Source organism: Lates calcarifer, linkage group LG7_2 (genome assembly GCF_001640805.2).
Source record: "Lates calcarifer isolate ASB-BC8 linkage group LG7_2, TLL_Latcal_v3, whole genome shotgun sequence".
In the NCBI taxonomy this organism is placed as follows: Eukaryota; Metazoa; Chordata; class Actinopteri; family Centropomidae; genus Lates; species Lates calcarifer.
The window spans coordinates 11,286,400-11,305,291 of NC_066854.1; the positions used below are offsets into that span (position 1 = coordinate 11,286,400).

The following is an 18,892-nucleotide window of genomic DNA, read 5'->3' on the forward strand; positions in this document are numbered from 1 at the left end:
ATTTTTTCCCCCAGTGACAATGCTGCATTCCCATAATCAATAACGTTGTGTATAATTGTCATAATGAGCTACCAATAAGGAGAGAAACAACAATCCTCATTTCTTTAAGTAACAGTCAAGTGGCAGAGCTTGACTTTTGGGAGATGACCCTTCACTGCCACCATCCAGATTTTAAGACTGTCTCTTTCCTTATTTCTCTGCCCTTAGGCAACATTTAAGGGCTGGATGGACATCATGTATGCAGCCGTGGATTCTCGAGATGTAAGTCTCTACGTGGTTAACAGAGGGATTTACAAGTCTGCTTTCACAGAGTGAAATGTATCCATTTACTTAACTTTTATGTCTGGTTACATGACCAGTTGTAGAATCAGCTAATTTCTCTTTCTTTATCAAGGGTTATGAGAGCTGGTAACATTTTACATTTATCTTGCTTGTTCCAGTTGGAAGACCAGCCGAAATATGAGGTGAACCTGTACATGTACCTCTACTTTGTCATCTTCATCATCTTTGGCTCCTTCTTCACCCTCAACCTGTTCATTGGTGTCATCATCGACAACTTCAACCAGCAGAAGAAAAAGATAAGTTGCATTTCGTAACATTCTCTATCACATCATGAAAACTTAACAGATAAATACTGGTCACAGTCACTGATCAAATTCTTCAAGTAGAGAATGGACATCTACTTTAATAAACTGCTTGAGCACAGACAGAGCAGAGACTCAAAGATCATTCACTAATTCATCTGCTCCTGCTGTTTGTGTGTCTTGCACATATAGCTACAGGACAGGCAGACTGAAGCAGAATCTGCACATTATTCAGTCGACTGCCATGGCTTCACTTGCCATAACCAGAGATAATATCTTAATATAATATCATAAGCTGTGTCCCAAATCCATGGCTTTGTTTCTCAATATTCAAAACACAAACCTTTTAATTGTAATTTACACTGACTTTCAACACTACACCCCAGATGTTATATCATCCTTAGATCAGACAGTGTATTTGCCCTTTTTGTGTTAGGCTTTATCAAACTTATTAAATTACCACAGATTCCTGTGCCTTCTTAAAAACATTCCTGTTTGGATCCTTAAAACATTTTTTGAATCTGCTGTTGATGTACAAAATGGAGGAGCTACTCACTGCGTATTAGAGAGCTGACAGAAATAAGGGGGGAGAGAGAGGGAATGACATACGACAAAGGTATGTTACTGTCTTGAAACAGTGTAGCTACTCATGCCTAAGAGATTTAAGACAGTTATTATAACGTGCTATCATGTATGTAACAATTGTATGCACATTGTAATAAGTAGAGACAAAATTCAAACGGATTGTATTAATTTGAGATGAAAGAGATAAAATCCCAGGCAAAATGTTGTTGTTTGTCCATCCAGCTAGCTGATGTTAATATTGACACTCTCAGCCTTGGTTCTGCACTGCTATGTTGTTGCAAAGGAACACCAACAGGTACCAGTTCTATGCCACAGTGTGCCAACCACATACAGAGCCTGGGTACAAAGCAACTGAAGCACAGATTTAGCCAAAGCAGACCCACAGCTGCGTTAAAGAAAGAACTGAGCTACAGAATAATGATTATCTGGAGCACGGTGAAGACCTGCCGCTGCCAAGGATTACTGAGGGTGCATGAGTCACTGAGAAACACCCTGCCTGCACACACACATATACCCATGCAGTGTCACAGTGAATGTAGTCTGGAAATCTGCCCTCCATTCAACCAAGCACTAACAAATAGGATTGGCAACGCCCAAGAGACGGAGCAGGGGGGGAGGAGGATGAGAGGCAGAGAGACGGGGGAGGGGGTTTGCACTGTGTTTGCTGCGTGCTGGCAGGTCTGACTTGACTGACTGACTGAGACACTGTATCAGTTGGTGTGGTTCAGCAGCCCCACAGCCACAGCATCACACAGATGGTTGTTCAGTGTTGACACCAGTCTTCCCTCCAGTCATGTATCATACACTCAGTGAGCAGCACTGAGAGTGTGATGTGTGCCTGTATGATATAGAGAGGGGAATTCATATCATATCTCTGATAAATGATCTGAAACAATATTTAAACATATTTAATCTCAGATCAATAAAAAAGAAGCTCTCTGTGTTGAGCAACTGACAGAAGAGCTTCACCTGTACACCTGCAGGAAGATCCACCCCTCACTTCACAAATAAGGTTAAATAGAAATGCTTATACCTGCTCTAATGAAGGCGTCATGTTTAAATGGGTCTTGATACTCAATACCATACACAATTTCATCAAATACAAAACTGAGATATGTATAAGATCTAGTGCACTTGGTCCATACATGTGGTGCTTACTCTGTTGTTCACATTGCTTTTTAAAATGATAGTACATGGTTATAACCAAGTCTTGTTGTGCCCTCTTTACTTTGGAGGTCAGGACATCTTCATGACAGAAGAACAGAAGAAATACTACAATGCCATGAAGAAGCTGGGTTCCAAGAAACCACAAAAACCTATACCTCGGCCAACAGTAAGACTCCACACACTCCATGTTGTCAGTTCAAACTAAAGGACCACAAGTGGAGGTGTAGTATATCTAATGCTTCATCTTTTCCCCTCAGAATGCATTTCAAGGCTGCGTGTTTGACTGCATCACAAAGCAGGCTTTTGACATCGTGATCATGATCCTCATCTGCCTTAACATGGTGACCATGATGGTGGAGACAGACGACCAGACGCCAGAGATGGACAAAATCCTTTACTGGATCAACCTGGTCTTCATTGTGCTCTTCACTGGGGAGTGTGTGCTCAAGATGATCTCCCTGCGTCACTATTACTTCACCATTGGCTGGAATATATTTGACTTTGTGGTGGTGATCCTTTCCATCGTAGGTAAGGAGATGTTCTCATGTGTCTTAGCTTTCCAGTAGAAGTGGGGTGAAATTGTGTGCTTAATGTGGTTTTTTGCTTTTGCAGGTATGTTTCTATCTGAAGTTATCGAGAAATACTTTGTGTCCCCAACCCTGTTCCGAGTGATCCGTCTGGCCAGGATAGGCCGCATCCTCCGTCTTATCAAAGGTGCCAAGGGCATCCGGACGCTTCTCTTTGCCTTGATGATGTCACTTCCTGCCCTTTTCAACATTGGCCTCCTCCTCTTTCTGGTCATGTTCATATACGCCATCTTTGGCATGTCCAACTTTGCCTACGTCAAACGTGAGGCAGGAATCGATGACATGTTCAATTTTGAGACCTTTGGGAACAGTATGATCTGTTTGTTTCAGATTACCACCTCAGCTGGGTGGGACGGCCTGCTGGCACCCATACTGAACAAGAGGGAGCCTGACTGTGACAGCCAGATGGAGCACCCAGGCAACTCCTACAAAGGCAACTGTGGCAACCCGTCAGTGGGCATCTTCTTCTTTGTCAGCTACATCATCATCTGCTTCCTCATTGTGGTCAACATGTACATTGCCGTTATCCTGGAGAACTTCAGCGTGGCTACTGAGGAGAGCGCTGAGCCACTGAGTGAGGATGACTTTGAGATGTTCTATGAAGTGTGGGAGCGTTTTGATCCAGACGCCACTCAGTTCATGGAGTACAGCAAGCTTTCTGACTTTGCAGATGCTCTAGACCCACCGCTGCGGATGCCCAAGCCTAATATGATCCAGCTCATCTCCATGGACCTGCCCATGGTGAGTGGCGAGCGCATCCACTGCCTTGACATCCTGTTTGCCTTCACCAAGCGAGTGTTGGGCGAAGGCGGCGAGATGGACGTGTTACGCGGGCAGATGGAGGAGCGCTTCATGGCCTCTAACCCCTCTAAGGTGTCTTACGAGCCCATCACCACCACCCTCCGCCGCAAACAAGAGGACATGTCGGCCATAGTCATTCAGAGGGCCTTCCGCCGCTACATGATCCGTCTGGCCATGAAGAAGGCCTCCGCCCTCTACAAGGAGCAGCTGAAGGAGGGTATCCGCGACCCTGACAAGGACGTGATGGTCATCAGCAAATTCAATGAGAACTCCACCTCAGACAAAACGGACATGACTCCCTCTACAGCCTCCCCACCCTCCTACAATAGTGTGACGAAATCAGACAAGGACAAATATGAGAAAGAAAACAGAGAAAAAGAAAACAAAGTGAAGGACTTGAAAGACCGAAAGAAATAGACTTTTTAAAAAGGAACAAAAAAACAAAATGCATCAGAGACATGAGGGAAATTTGTTTACAGCTTCTAAGGGGGGTAGATAGATGTACGCTTGTGTGCTGATTAAGAGTTGAGGAATACTATGCCAGGTAGGCCTAAAATCAGAGTGCGGTTATGGCATTGATGAATACATGGGGTCTTCTGAGTGGGAAGATGTGGAAACAAATTATCCAGCAGACACTGCCAGAGATTGATTGGAAAATGAAAAAGCCTCTCTGCAAAACGCTTGTGATTTTCCTATTGGTTGTTGTTACTATCTGACACACTTGAGTGTACTGTTAAGTTGTCTGTAGCTAGTGCTGCTGCTACTACTATAAATCCAGTGTCTTGAATTTAACAATCGCTGTATCACTTAACAAGTACTCTGCAGTTTTGTTTTTGTTTTTATTTTTTGTTGTTGTTGTTCATTTCTTTTCGTTACGAGGTTTCTTTTTTTATGAGGAAGAATGTTTTCTACTTTTTGTGTCATTATCGTGAGAATGTGTCCACTGCTTTCACTGTTGTAAAATCACCAAGGGCAGACAAAGTCAATGCTGGAAACTACAACAACCATCTGAAACTCGTACAGTGCAGGGTCAGTGCCAGAATGCTCTTGGTTCATACAGTATACAAAGCTGAGACAACAAACATACCACTGATGTACAATGGACAAGTACATTGTATTCACTGGTGTGCCATCAGTGATTGTTCAGATCTGTATTGTGCTTCTATCCACACTGCCATCTCCCCATTTCAATAGAAACTACAAGTCTCTAAATACAGAGAAGCTGAATGTATGCAAGCTGAAGGAATGAGATACATTAAAAGGAATTGTTTGACATTTTGGGAAATATGCACAATTGCTTTTTTGCTGAGAGTTCCATGAGAAGATTGATATCTCTCTCATGCCTGGAGACCGTTAGCTTAACTGAGAGTGAAGGCTAGAGACAAAAGGGAAAACAGCTAGCCTGACTCATTCCAGAGCGCAGCAATAAAGCTGCTAGCCCCTGTTAGGGATGTGTTACAGTTACTCAACTAAACAAGTGACATGAGTCAGCACCGGAAATACTAGTCGGTTAAATTAGTTATTGATATTTTATTCATGTACAATGCTGTTGTTGTATGTACAAAACTGTCTAAAATGTTACGCAGCCACAAGCCAGCACTATTGCATGGATGTTGTAAACCAGCAAGGTGGACACTGGGACAGATGGCATGTCCTCAAACCACTGCAGTTGGGCAATATCTTGATCTAGAGAATGAAAGTAAGCTGTGTAGGCTGTGTCCAGAATAAACTGGCATATAGCCACTTGACCGGAGCAATGCGTAATGCTAATGCTAGCCACATTTAGCAGACTAATGCACAATGCAAAGTGCCACACATTTCAGTGGCATTTAAAATCCAATTTGGTCATTTAAGAATGTGACTAATGTTCTCAAGCAGCTCTTTTTTTCGGACAATGTTTAATCTTATCGATTAAATTGTGCTCAATTTTGACGGCTTCCTGAGTGTTTTCTTACATCTAGACAAGGTAACCAGGGTAGCCAGTACAAATACCATTGTTGTGTAAATGTAATTAATTAATTAAAATCTTCAACTCTTCCATTCCATATGCTATTTAATACATTTGTGGTAATGTTAGCTTACCATGAAAGTGTTAGCAGTAGCTTAATCACATTGGCTTATCTGCTTGATAAGGTCTGTGGACACATGCATCCTGTCATTGCTGCATAGTTCCATGTAAACACTCGCATACTGATAAGCTTTGTACAGAGTCAAGCTAATTTTTTCCCTATTTCCAGCTAACCGCTTCACCTGTACCTGGCACACACATTGTAGCTCCTTAAGGAGTATTTCTTAACACCAGCTAAATTCCAATGTTAATAAGATGATAGATTTCAGTCTTTGATTCATGAGCTGTTTTTAGTCAAGCTTTGTTAAACGTGTTATAAAATAGATTCTATTCTGCTAAGCTAAGCGACTCCAGGCTGTTGCTCCAGGGTTAGCCAATGAATACTCATGAGAATGGTATCAGTCGTCTCAGCTCACTCTTGACAACAAGGTTAATAAGAATATTTCCCAAAATGTCAAAATTTCCTTAAGGTGACACTTCAAATCTACTCGTTCATCTGCTGTCGTATTGCTGTGTCTCTTCTAATGCATTCGTTGTCCTCAACTCTATCCTCTATCCCTCCTCTTCCTCACATTTCCCAGAGCTCTTGTAAAGAAAATATCTTAAGTAATGAAATATACTGAAAAGAAAATGTCAGTCTTTCTAACTGCTCTTACACTAGAACATGACAATATATCACATTTAAAGGTTAAAATATCACAAATGTTTTTATGACATTCATGTTGTTCTCGGATTAAATTGAGAAGCGAGTGGTTTTAATGTAGTGGTTTGGTTTGTAAATAATATAGCTGTTTGGGCCCACAGTATGCATCACACTTACATTTGATGTAAGAGCACTTTTTATCCCCACTGCTATGTAATACCACGTGTGGCCGTCATACATGTAAGTGTGTGTGAGAGAGGGAGTCTGAGTGTGTCTGTATTTGTACGTCTATGTGCGTATTTGTAAGAAAGGGAGACTGTGAGAATGTAAGCATCTCTCTTTATGTGAGCGAGTGTGTGTTCGTGTGCAACTGGGGTCTGCGGGTTGCTTATGTTCTACTGATATAAATAACATTTTTACTGTAGATATGAGTCCATTTTTCCAGTCCTCAGATTTGATTTACATTTTTTCTAGAACTGTTCTTTTCCTTTCTGCACTGTAACACATGATGAAACACATGTATGGTCCCCATATCTGTAGATACAAACCATGAAGCAATCAGTAGCCATCTCTCATTGCGCTTGTAGTGTTTTAGTGAACTGCATGCAAGAAGTGACTACTGTCCGCTCATATGGTAATATAATTTCAAAGCCAAAAGAATAAAAGACATATTTTTTGTAAGTGCTTGTTTATTTTCTCCATTTCCTTTCCAGCCTTTTCTTTGTTCAGTGACTCAACAGGTTGGTTTTTTTTTTTTTTTTTTTTCTGTGAGTGACATCTGCTCTTTGGTCTGTGATCTGAAGCTGAAGTATGATTGCTTGACATGGCGGGAACTTTGGTTGAACAGGATCATTCATGTGGTTCAAGTACATGTTACACTTAACTATGTATCAATTTGCAAAATGTGACAAGTGACATTTTTTTTGTTATAACCAAAGATGTGGCAACAAAACACAAAATCTAGATTTCCAAAATAAAACCTATTTTGGGAAGCGTATTTTTGCATGCAGGATGCATTCATTCTGAGGTGCTGGGGACATGATGGAAAAAGGTAAGAGGCTCAGCATATTCAATGAGGTTTAAACAGATTGCTGAGATGATGGATAGTGAATATAGATTGTAATTGAATATAGACAGCTGGGACTTCCAGGGCAAAACATAATTGCTTTAAGTTCTTCTATTGAAAACAAAGTAATTATCCCCTAATGGTGTGAATGGGGTATAAACATAATTATTAAATGATATATGGCACACCTGGAAAAGTTCTGTGTATTACAGTGCTTATATAATTTAAATTTACTTTAATATTATTCAAACTGGCAAATTATGATCCTATGGTGTCAAATTGTTACAAACAGATTTAAAACTCATAAAGCCATGTTGAGCTTGAGTGTTTACTAGGAAATAGAATTACTCAAAGTCCACTTACTAGATTTCTGGAGCTTTTAGTCCCATCTTACAGCCTTCTTCCATGGGTGTAAAACTCATGGAGATGTAGTAAGTAATAAAGTTATAAAGTTCCATGAACAATCTTCATTTGCTGATGAAAAGCCATAAGATGTGGCTCAAAGCTCTGGAAGGAAGACAGTAAGTGGAGCTTGAGTTCATTATTTTTGTCAAACAATAAACCCTCAAGCTCAAATACAGATTTGTGTTTTGAGAGCCATGAGTGAATGGCACATGGTGTTAGAATTTGCTAAAGGAACTATTTGTCCTTTAAATGCGCTATATATTAGCATTTTAATATATTCAGTAATTAACATACTAAGTGTTTTCTTCAGATAAGGCTGTCGCACGTCACACTCAGTATTTAGTCTCAGTGTCTTGTCCACATTATGCAGACTCAGTGAACCAGACAGACACGTACGAGGAGAAGGTGGTGCTGGGATAGACGGAGGTGAAAAAGCTGAGACTACCCCCCGCCCAGCAGCCCCACCACCACCTCCGAACGCCGTGCTGCTCCTGTGCCTGTTTCGCCCTTCCTGTTGCCTGGCAACCTAACATCACAGCTCCCCTGTCTGTGATTGATCAGCAGCGTCTCTAAGCTTGCTTACCCACAATACTTTGCTGGCAGAAAAAAAAAAAAAAAACAAAAACAGGCAGGCATTCCCTGCTCCAGCCCCCCCACAGTGGACACACACCTTACCGGTCTGATTATATAAGAAAAGGGAGAGGTCAGTTGATGACCTTCTGTTCCAATGAAATCCAAGGTACAGCCCACACTGTACAATTTGAGCATCTTTGTTAAAGAATCAGAAAGGACTACTCAATGTATGTTTAGTCTCTATTGTGCCCAGCACCTGCCGCAGAGCCTGTTTGTTGTATGGTTATGTAATGAGCCATGAAAATATTTCTATACATGAATAGGCTGGCCAATGTGGTGGGAACACAGAGCTTCCTCTTGCCCCTGTCTGAGCCCTGCCTCAGCCAGAGACAGCATGGTTAACTCAGGAGTGCTCTCTAGAGGCTGCAGGGTGCAACAAAGTCAAATTGGAAGCACCGGTGGAGTGTAAATGAGGATGGGACAGCAGGGTGACACAGCAGTTGGACAGATCATCCTCCAAGTGGATAATACAGGTGTGTGTTGACGTCAACATATCCCTGCAGATCCACTTCTATGCACATTTTGTAGGTTTGTGGGGAAGAAACTGATTTAAGTTAAGATGTTTGTTTACTGACAGAGGACAGATGTTCAGAGCAAAACCAATGTCACAGATTGTCCTGAGGCAGAAAACACGTACTCAACAAATTTACTGACGTCAGGAAAGAAAAAAATGATTTAACCCCCTCATGTTTGAAGATGTCAGTGGCCAGCGACATGAAGTCAGATGTTGAGCAACAGATGCCATCTGCTGGTAAAAAAAAGAATAAAACACTGAGAAATTCACAGTATGTGTGAATTTTATCTGATCACAAAAATGATCACGTTTCATTTTCTTATCTGCATCTTAAAAATGCTGCAGTTTAATCTTCAGGTCTGTAAGCACCAACGCAATTAATTAACCACCTTTAAAGTGAGATGGATGTTAAAAACCTTTTTATTCACGCTCTCATGGAAATGTACAGTTGTTTTAAAAACATAAGAACATTTGGCCCCCATTTGTTGGCAGTATTGAGAGACAAAGGTAATTACTCTGACACAAGCCTGATCTCCTCTGAAACCTGGAGAAAGTGCAGTTTTATCACATTGTTCACAAAACTGTAAAATGATAAATAACATGCACAGACAAATGTTTTTCTTTGTCTTAATAAGTGTGTTGGCACATAGATGAGCTTAACACCAAAGAGGTGGTGAATGTGATGTTTGAGAGAAAAGAAAGACAAAAGAAACAGGAAAGATGTTAGAATGAGAAATTACTGGCAGAGCAACATTGTCATGTTGTCCCTAAAAATGAGAGATGAACTGTGTCAACGACAGCTAGGTTTAGCATGACTTGTTACTCTGTGCTTTAACTGAATACTTTGTTGGTATCGTATTAGCAGCATTTCACATTACAGTATCATTTCCTTTTTAAACGTGACAAGGTTGAAGCAGGGGGTTAAATGCTAATGTCCGTTTGCTAATATCGTCACAATGACAATGCTAACGTGCTGATGTTCAGCAGACTGCGTACTCTCCCTATTTAGCATGTAAGTATTAACATTTGCTAATTAGTGCTAAATGAATGTACATGGGAATGTCGTAAGTATTGGACAAAGTGAAATTATGACGCAGTGATGGTTCTGGATGAATAGTTCAATTTGTAAGCTGCGTACACAATACTGAAATCACATTTTAAGTTTAAATTGCTAATGTGTTAGCTAACAGCAAGCTATTGACACAACCAGCAGATAGAAGTAGCGTTAGCATTCATTTTTAGTTGTATTTGTGTCCACATTCACTCTCCTTTTAGCTCTGTTTTGGTCTTCACTAGCCCCTGAGGGAAATATCTGGCTCTTTAGCTGCTAAATGCTCCACTTTCTTCACAAGCAGGTTGCTAACCGTGCTAGCATACAATGAATTTTTCAGAGCTTTTTTGCTAAAATGTGCCTGCTGCAGCTAATGCTATGAGGGCAGTAAAAATGTGGGCTGTAAAGAAAAAATAAAAATGCTAAAAAGCCGTGTAAAGCTGACAGGAGCTAGTCAGCTAGCTACTTTATAGCTACTTCAAGGGATGTCTAATGTTACTCAAATTCCCTCTGTGGGGAACATAAATGTATGTGCCAAATTTAAAGCAGTCCATCCAATACTTGCTGGACCAAAGATTTTGCTACAATGCTAGCATGGCTAAAAAGAGGGCACAAAAGAGAAACAAAAAAGACTGGTTGCATGAATTATAAATGAATTATGTTGGTCATCATTTATATGCATGTCAGTGTGTTGCCGGTGACATCATTTATCATTTTACAGTTTGTATGAGACTTGGAACAGCTTAGGTAAAATGAACACATGCTATACAGACAGGCATTTAAGAACGATTAGCAGCAATAATGAGACACCAGCACAATGGAAAATAGTGAAACAATACAAGCACCTCAGAATCTTATAGATTTGTCATAGATGCCAGTCACAACCAGAAAACATGCTAATCAAAGACTATAACAGGGCAAAAATGATACTCCGTGTAGTTACAAGTAACCCACAGAAACACCGTTTTATTGATCTGTATCAGTGACAACGTTATAGTTCTATAGTAATTTATCTAAACCAATAATTTTGAAAAGGTTTAGAGACAAAATGAGATAAAATTAGATCACCTCTTTGAGCCTTCTGTGTTAAAATCTGTCTTCATTGGAAGTGCACTTATCAAGAATAAATCAAACTCTGACGGTTGAAGGTCACAATTCTTGAATAAAGATTTCCAAATAACAACTGATCCCTCTCTAAAGCATTTGAATCATCAGACACACTCTGAGCAAGAGGTGTCTGTCTTTTCATCAGGCAAAGCTCCTTGCATTTGCAGCTGCCCCTGTAATGGCTCTCTCACTTCCTCTCCTGTCTGCTCCACAGACCCAGCTGAAGCCCCAGTCTGTGAGTCACTGTCGTCTGGATTGTTCTGGGAGTCTGTGGAGAGCGGCTGTTCGTCGGCCGCACCGGCAGGCGCAGCGTGAGTCTCACGGGGGTCTACATGTGAGCAAGTTTGGAGCGCCAGGGACTCCGTGGGGTCGGGGAATGTTCGGCAGTGGAGTTCTGTGTTTATTTCTGACTCTAATGCAGACTCTACTGTGGGCAGCGTGGGAGTAACAGTGACATTTTCACTGAGAAAAGCAGGAGTGTCATTTACAGAGCTGTCTATCTGATAATGCTGCATGGAGGGAGTGTTGTGGAAGGGGTTACTGAGGCTCATGAGCGTGGTGTTAGAGTAACTCAGCACAGAAGGAAGTGGAACAGAGTAAGGCGGAGGACTTGTTCCGTGTAATGAACAATCCCAATCTTCCTCCTCTTCCTCCTCTTCCTCCTCCTCATCATCTTCTTCATCCTCCTCATCCTCCTCTCCGTCCTCAGGGTCGATTGTTTCTAAGCTGTGTGTGCTGCAGTCCGACAGCCCGCTGCAAACGCTGCTGCCGTCCTCATCTTCCTCATATGCCTCATCATCCTCGTCGTCTTCCTCATCCTCCTCTTCCTCCTCCTCCTCCTCTTCCTCCTCTTCCTCCTCTTCATCTAGATGTGAATCTGTGTCGCCTGTGTTCTGGAGGTGCATGATGGGAATGTGCGGCGTGCCACTCATCAGTGGAAACTGCAGGTTCGGCTGCTGCTGCTGCTGCTGCTGGACCAAGGAGGAGTCTCCATGGTAACCGTTGCCATTGGTTACAAGCTGCTGCTGCTGCTGCTCCGGCTGCTGCTGCTGCTCCTCGCGGCTCTTCTCCAGCTCCAGCTTCATAATGGTGTGCAGGAAGTGGGTGCGCACCCGGACCGGGTTGAACTCCAGCCGTCCCGTGGTGTTGCTGCAGCCTTCTTTAGTGCAGCCACAAGGAAAGGACATGCGGTCCACCTGCAGACAAAAATTATAATTCACTACACAAGTGTGGGGCAGTAGTAACAGAAAAGGAAAACACAGCTGCAAACCACAGCTGGCTGAATCTACTGTTGGTGTCATTAATGTCATACAGTCTACTGTATGTTTATAAAAATAATTCATTCATTTGGTTTCAAAAATCCTCCCAAACCTTGCGGATGAGTTCAATAATGCATAAAGCTAGAAACGAGGCTGCTTTTCCAAGCCCCTTAAAACCTCAGGTTTTGACCAGGAACATTCTGTAAGACGAACAGTGGTGTGCACAGAAACTGTCAGGACACTGTCGGCAGAAGACCCCCTTGAAAATGGAAGACTGGGGTTCTTTCTACTCTCTGAAAAGTCGAACTGACATTTGATTCACATGAGGAGGATGCTAAAGAGGATAAAACTGTTTTTTTTATTCACCTAGGATGCTGACGTATGCTAACGTAAGCAGTGACTCCTTCCAGACGTAACTTTTCATTCAAGTTATTTCAACGCATGCTGAGTCATCAGCAGCTCCTGCACACTCAGGCTGTGAGACCTCACAGCATCGAGTAGTCCTATAACCTCAGCACTCATATATTACCCTGTGATACGAATGAGGACTTACATACAGTCATGCAGTGGCTGAGGGAGCACTCAAACCACAGATGGGACTATGCAGCAGCTAACGTTGGCCCACAAGCTAGTCACCTGCCTGTGTGCCTGTTGTATTTAAGGACTCAAATTACCGGTACAGACATTTTAAGTCCTTACCAAAAATTAACCACAAAGGTAGAAAAATAACAGAACTTAAATTTCCTACTTTTGGTAATTGCTGTTTTGACCAAATAAGGACACGCATGTAAAACAAAGCTCATATGCTGATCTCTTGGTGAAGATGAATTTTTATGTTAGTTTGAGCACTGCACAAACAGACATGAACAACACTGTAGTATTATAGATGGGCCTCACCACAGTTCCATTTACCTGGCACTTAATGCCGGCCAGGCTGCAAGCACAAGTCTCTGGGTCACATATCCCACGGCAGCGGCACCCACACTCCTCCCGGGACATGCGGAGGGCACGCAGCTCGTGCTTCTCCTCCACATCGATGCGTCGGACCCCCGAGGCGCGGAGAAGAGCACGGCGCCTCCTGGTAGTCAGAGGCTGGAGGAAGAAGTAGTCGTCCACCTCTGTGTTGTCCACATCCAGGTCATCCTCGGAGATGTCATCCAGTGTCAGGGTATCTGCCTCCACAGATGAGACGGTGCCATTCTTAGTCAGCTGGAGGACAGAAAAAGTAAGTTAAGATTTGGCCATGAACTTATGCCTTCACGTACATTTAGTCCCTCAGGATAATTATATGTAGGGAAAACTGGACTACAAATCATGCAGTGTATATTATTCATATCCTCACTCATTTAAAAACATAATAGCAATGACATACCATGTAACCATTTTAATATTTGATAGTAATTAGTCTTCCAAGGAGGAAAAATCATGGTTAAGAACTAATATATGGAACATTTTTAGGCTCATGATCCAGAAACTTTGCTACACTGAAGGTAAATGAGGCATCAGTTGTTCCACGGACTCTGAGTTTGATGGCATTTAGTTTCTCCTCCTTGAGATGATCCTTCAGCATGTTGCGGTGGCTCCTTTTCTGCTCCATGGCAAACTCCCTGAGGGTGAAGCGCTTCACCCCACTGTGACGCGGCGACATCCCCAGGGTGCTGCCACCCTGCGTGGGCACGCTGGTGAAGCCTTGCCGCCGGTTGAAGTAGTAGACCGTCACGCTCTCAAAGTGCACATTGCGGCCCCGAAGTCGCTTCGACTGCTGCTGGAGGGAAGCTGAGATTGAGACAGAGAATGGAATCAGTTTAGATAAAAGGCCGTCACTTTAATTAGTGCTTTAAAGGATACTGGAAATGCTGCAACATGCTGTTAACAGTAGCACAAATTTTTACTTATACTCTTTATGCTCAGAATTGTTGGAACATATGGCCACTAATTAGCTAAATTTTCATACAAAAAATGGGTTTAATTAAGTCGTTACATGATAAACTGTATACTGTTGGTGCATACTGTCATGAAGTGTGTTTGTAAGGTATACATAACCTCAAACCTATTCAAAATTCTAGTTAGTTCTTCCAAATTCTGAACTGTTCAACCAGAAAAATGCACTATCACAACTGAATGACACTAAAGAGTGTATTTTGAGTGCCTCCAGTTCCAAAGTGTAGTAGCTGCAGCAGCTGACATGAGCAGTGTGGTAATGTGATCTTACAGTCCAGCAGTCCGGAGGGGACGGGATGGTTGAGACTATCGCTGCTGTTGCCGCTGTCGCTGCAGGAAACCTCATCATCATCAGACCCCTGCAGGGAGAGGTAAGGGGACGGACCCTCCTCAAGTTTCCTCTTTAAGATCCCACTCATCATGTGGCTCCTCCCACTCGTCACACCTGCACAAAGGACCAAAGTTAACATGCTACAAAGTCCTAACAGAGAGGTACCTTTTGACTACTTTTCCAGGTTTTTGAGACCAAGCTAGCAAACTTAAACCGCTAAAAATGAGAACCATTAAAACATTGTAGTTATGTGACATATACTGTAACCATTTAACTACCTGAGGAGGTGGTGAACAAAAACAGAGGAAAAAAGATTGAGTATTGGATTTATATTTACCAGGTGAACACATGTATCACTCCAAATGTTTTCCAAATTTGCCATATCAACTAAAAAGGTGATAAAATGTCAGTGTTAATGTCTTAAAAAACAAATTCAAAACCAATATTTTTTCCAAACATGATTAAAAGTTAATGAAATTAGCACTAATACGACTAATACCTGTAGACAGCCTCCTTAAAAACTGAACAAAACTCTAGCCCATGGAAGATTAATGGAATTTAATCCACAATTGTGTATAGCTGCTGCAATTATAGATTATTTTAAGCTCCATATCCCTGCAGCATGGTCCAGTCTTAGGTAAACACATGCATCATTAAGTTGAGTGAATATTTATGTTAAGCCAGTTTCATCCATTACACAGGCTGACAATGAGCTGGACTACCACTCTGTTATTCAGGATTAAACAAAAACCCTCACAAGTGGCTGAGAGAAGGTGAAATCACTGATCTTATGTGTTTGGAAAACTGCATTTGTTCTGCAATGTATGCAAGATCAAACCAAATTTTACTATGACCTAATAGAGCTCACTTTACTGTGTTTTATTCCAAACTTAGCGACCTGACATCATGTGTTGTTTGGTGACCTTGGCATATTTTTGGATGCTTCAAAAGTAGAGTATCAATTCTGTCAAATGAAGTGTTAAGCTCATTAAGATTTTGATATACTGATAATCTATTTTCCCATTGGTGGAGAGTTAAGTAACACTTCTGATGAGAGGTGATTTGTACACACTGGAAGTTCTCTCTCACACTTCAGAACCATCACTGATAATGGGAAGTGTGTGTTTACCAGCCGTTTGTACTTTGTAGATACTTAAATATCAAATTTGTAAAAAATTGTTGAGCTGACTGCTTGGACTGGGAGAGGATTACATCATATGCAGCAGAGCTGAATGCTGGGCCAAGCTTTTCCTCTCTCGACTGGCTTTGTCTCCCTTCTCCCTCTCTTACTACCTACTGCTATACAAAATTTCTTCATTTCTTCTTTCTTCATTTCTACTACTCCTATTTTTAATTTCTTCTTCTCTTTTTTAGTATTTATTATTAATATCCCCCTTCTCTTTACTCTCCCCTATCTATAGCCTCCCAGGTATTCAGCTCTTCACTCCAGCTCTTTGCTTTTCAGGAAAAAAAACAGCAAAAACAGCAAGATCCATAGTCAGAGAAACACTGAACACATCATACTACATAACAGCTCTCTATATATTTGATGTCATATATTGTGTTGCAGTGTTTCCTGGATTCTGGAGGGTGTCCTGTGCTGCCTTCCCATGCTGCTTTAACCTAAACATTTCTGATCAAGCTCTTATTTAGAGCACTAAACCTGCACATGTACGCACACATACACACACATGTATGAGACTGCTCACGTGTCTACATGCATGCGCAACCTCCCACTCCCCATGCATGTCCACATCCCAAATACTGACAGGGGAATTCTTATTGACAAATGTAAATCGGCGCCGATCTGTGACGTGATTAAATCTCCCTCTACCTGTGCTGCTCTGTGCATGAAGGCTCTCTGTGAGTGTGTTTGACCGTCACTGACCTGTTTCCTTGTCTTGCCTTTGGTTTCCAGGAAGTCCTCGACTCTCTCCTCTGCATCACACAGTGTTCACCAGCAGCAGCCAAACATCCCCATGTGTCGTGATGATGCAGTGAGCGCTGCCATGATGCCTGCTCTCTCTCTCTCTCTCTCTCTCTCTCTCTCTCTCTCTCTCTCTCTTTCCAGCAGCCTCTGGCACTATTGTGCAGCACTGAGCACTTCTGCCTCTGTCTATCTATCTTATGCGTTTTCCCTTTGCACCCTCATCCTATGCTCATGCTGTCAGCTCTCTCGCAGTCTGATTCTCTCCTGCTCTGCTCTGCACCCCCCTTCCTTTTTCTTTCTCTCTCTCTCTCTCTCTCTCTCTCCTCACAAAGACTTGTTAGCTCGATGCTGCTGCTGGCTGGAGCGCTGGAGCTTGACTGAGGTGAAGCAAACCCTTCGAGATCACAGAGAGAAAGGAGGGGAAGCGGAGGGAGAGGGGGGGTTGTAGATGTGGTGGTGGATGTGATGGGGTGGGGGTGGAAAGTGTAGATTCTGCTATGTGAAATACCTCTTTTCCACAGTCTTCAGGAGGATTATTAACACAAATATGAGGTATTAAGCTTTGGAAACACTGAGTATCTCCACCTTTTCACAGCCTGGCCTCACAGGTGATATCTGGTTTCCCACTCCCCACTATATTTCATTTCTCTCATTGATACATTTACAGGGTATTTATGATGCAAATGTAATGTGGTTTCTGCTTTGTTCCTTCTCTTTATTTTTATAAAGCTAATTTGAAATTGAAATTGATAGTAGAGAGAAATAGATCAGAGGAAACAGAGACAATGACTGGGATATCAATCATTTTCACTGTTCCTTTGTGCAGAAAAATATTATGGAAGTAACTAATAAAGATGTGTGTATAACAGATTAAAACACACAAGTACAGGAGCAGGTATCTATTACAGAACCATCTGGGGAAAAGGATTTAAAGTTTTCAGGCTGGCTGATAAAATGCATGTGTAACACTTTAATTTTATGCTTAGTATTTTATCTACAGTACATAATAACTAGAAATGCAGATACTGCATTCTGCTTCAGATATTCTTCAGGGATTACAAGGGAGGATGCACTATCTACCAATAGCTATGGTTGGCTAAGGCTAGCTAGCTTTCATGGCTGTCTTCAAGAATAGCCAGAACACACTAACTCCACATCCAGAGTGAAGCTACCTCAGTTAGGTTTTGGCTCTGTCTTGTAGCTATGTAAATTTTTCACTACAGGATACATTTCTATGGCATAATGATTTTCTATACAGTAAAACAACACATTTAAAACAAGTGAGATATTAGTCTTGACTCAGTTTTGGCTGAATATCTAGTGAGTGTGTTTTGGTTTTATGGAATAGTGGAGCAGTGAAAATGCTGAGCTACCAAAGGGCATGTAGATGATATTTGCTATGGGAGATAAAATCTTATGTAATATATATTATAATTTTTAACCAGGAAAAGTGTCTGACTGAGATCACAACTCTCTTTCATAGTATCCTGAGAAAGATAGCAGCACAACAAAGAACATAAAGCCTACGTACTACTGTATAATAAAAACAGATTTATAATCAATTAGAAAAATATGTGATAATTACAATACACATGAGACCAAAAGCATATAAAAATATTCAAGTGACAGTTCCAACATTACAGTATATACAGTATTTGCTGACAAAGACCCTGAAGTTGTTAAATAGTACTTGAAGCTGTTGGGAAGTGTGTGAGCTTGCATGCTCTGATCATATTGAGAACACACATACAACAGGAGTGAACCAGCTGTGCAGGCACAGCAGTCACATCATGTCCCAGATTGTCACGATCAACACAATACACAGTTCTTATTACAGCAAGTCACTTCATTTGTTCAGCGCTCATGTGCCACAGTGGAAGATGAACAATTTGACTTTATTTTCATCTGAAATCTCTCAGTCAACAGTTTAGAGGCAGCATGAGACAAGCAATTGCCTAAAATTAGAAAGAGAGCTGTTTTTGTTGCCCATGGATGATGACACGCTGCTTCTGTTCATACATACTGCTTAGAGCTACCTACATGCAATTTCCAGGTCTTTTGTCATGTCTGTATGTACAAACAGAGATTTAATTAACTTAAGTGCAGTGTGTCGCACTCGCAGGATGAACTTAAAGTCATGAACTCATACTGATTTTCAAACCAAATGAAATTGTGCTGTTTACACTTGTTCACTGTAGGAGGTGATGTGCGAAATAAATT

General features: G+C 41.6%; 2 protein-coding genes across 7 annotated transcripts in view; one reads left to right on the plus strand and one right to left on the minus strand.

Moving 5' to 3' along the window:
• scn1lab (sodium channel, voltage-gated, type I like, alpha b) overlaps window positions 1-7,432 on the plus strand; it is a 37,989-nt gene extending 30,557 nt beyond the window's left edge. For all 5 annotated transcript variants that reach the window (XM_018701704.2, XM_018701705.2, XM_051066021.1 and 2 more), the window contains 5 exons: window positions 208-261; window positions 441-578; window positions 2,398-2,502; window positions 2,594-2,864; window positions 2,949-7,432. In XM_018701704.2, coding sequence (XP_018557220.1) covers window positions 208-261; window positions 441-578; window positions 2,398-2,502; window positions 2,594-2,864; window positions 2,949-4,141 — 1,761 coding nt within the window. In that variant the 3' untranslated portion in view covers window positions 4,142-7,432. The remainder of the gene's footprint in view (window positions 1-207; window positions 262-440; window positions 579-2,397; window positions 2,503-2,593; window positions 2,865-2,948) is intronic.
• Window positions 7,433-9,386: 1,954 nt separating this feature from the next.
• LOC108900573 (cysteine/serine-rich nuclear protein 3) lies at window positions 9,387-17,037 on the minus strand. Of its 2 annotated transcripts, none has more exons than XM_051066024.1 (5): window positions 16,631-17,037; window positions 14,683-14,856; window positions 13,990-14,246; window positions 13,383-13,679; window positions 9,387-12,407 (listed from the first exon to the last, which is right to left on the minus strand). In XM_051066024.1, exons 2-5 carry the CDS (start codon window positions 14,831-14,833, stop codon window positions 11,316-11,318), a joined length of 1,797 nt encoding a protein of 598 aa, XP_050921981.1. In that variant the 5' UTR covers window positions 14,834-14,856; window positions 16,631-17,037; the 3' UTR covers window positions 9,387-11,315. The 2 variants fall into 2 exon arrangements, with proteins under 2 accessions (XP_050921981.1, XP_050921980.1); XM_051066023.1 differs by having other exon boundaries at window positions 13,368-13,679.
• Between the last annotated feature and the right edge of the window lie 1,855 nt (window positions 17,038-18,892).

Coding starts and splice junctions, on each gene's coding strand:
- LOC108900573 (XM_051066023.1), bottom strand. CDS start 14,833: ATGATGAGTGGGATCTTAAAGAGGAAACTTGAGGAGGGTCCGTCCCCT. Junction 14,247..14,682: donor CCCCTCCGGACTGCTGGACT/GTAAGATCACAT, acceptor TCTCAATCTCAG/CTTCCCTCCAGCAGCAGTCG. Junction 12,408..13,367: donor GCCAGGTAAATGGAACTGTG/GTGAGGCCCATC, acceptor TTTTGTCTGCAG/GTGGACCGCATGTCCTTTCC.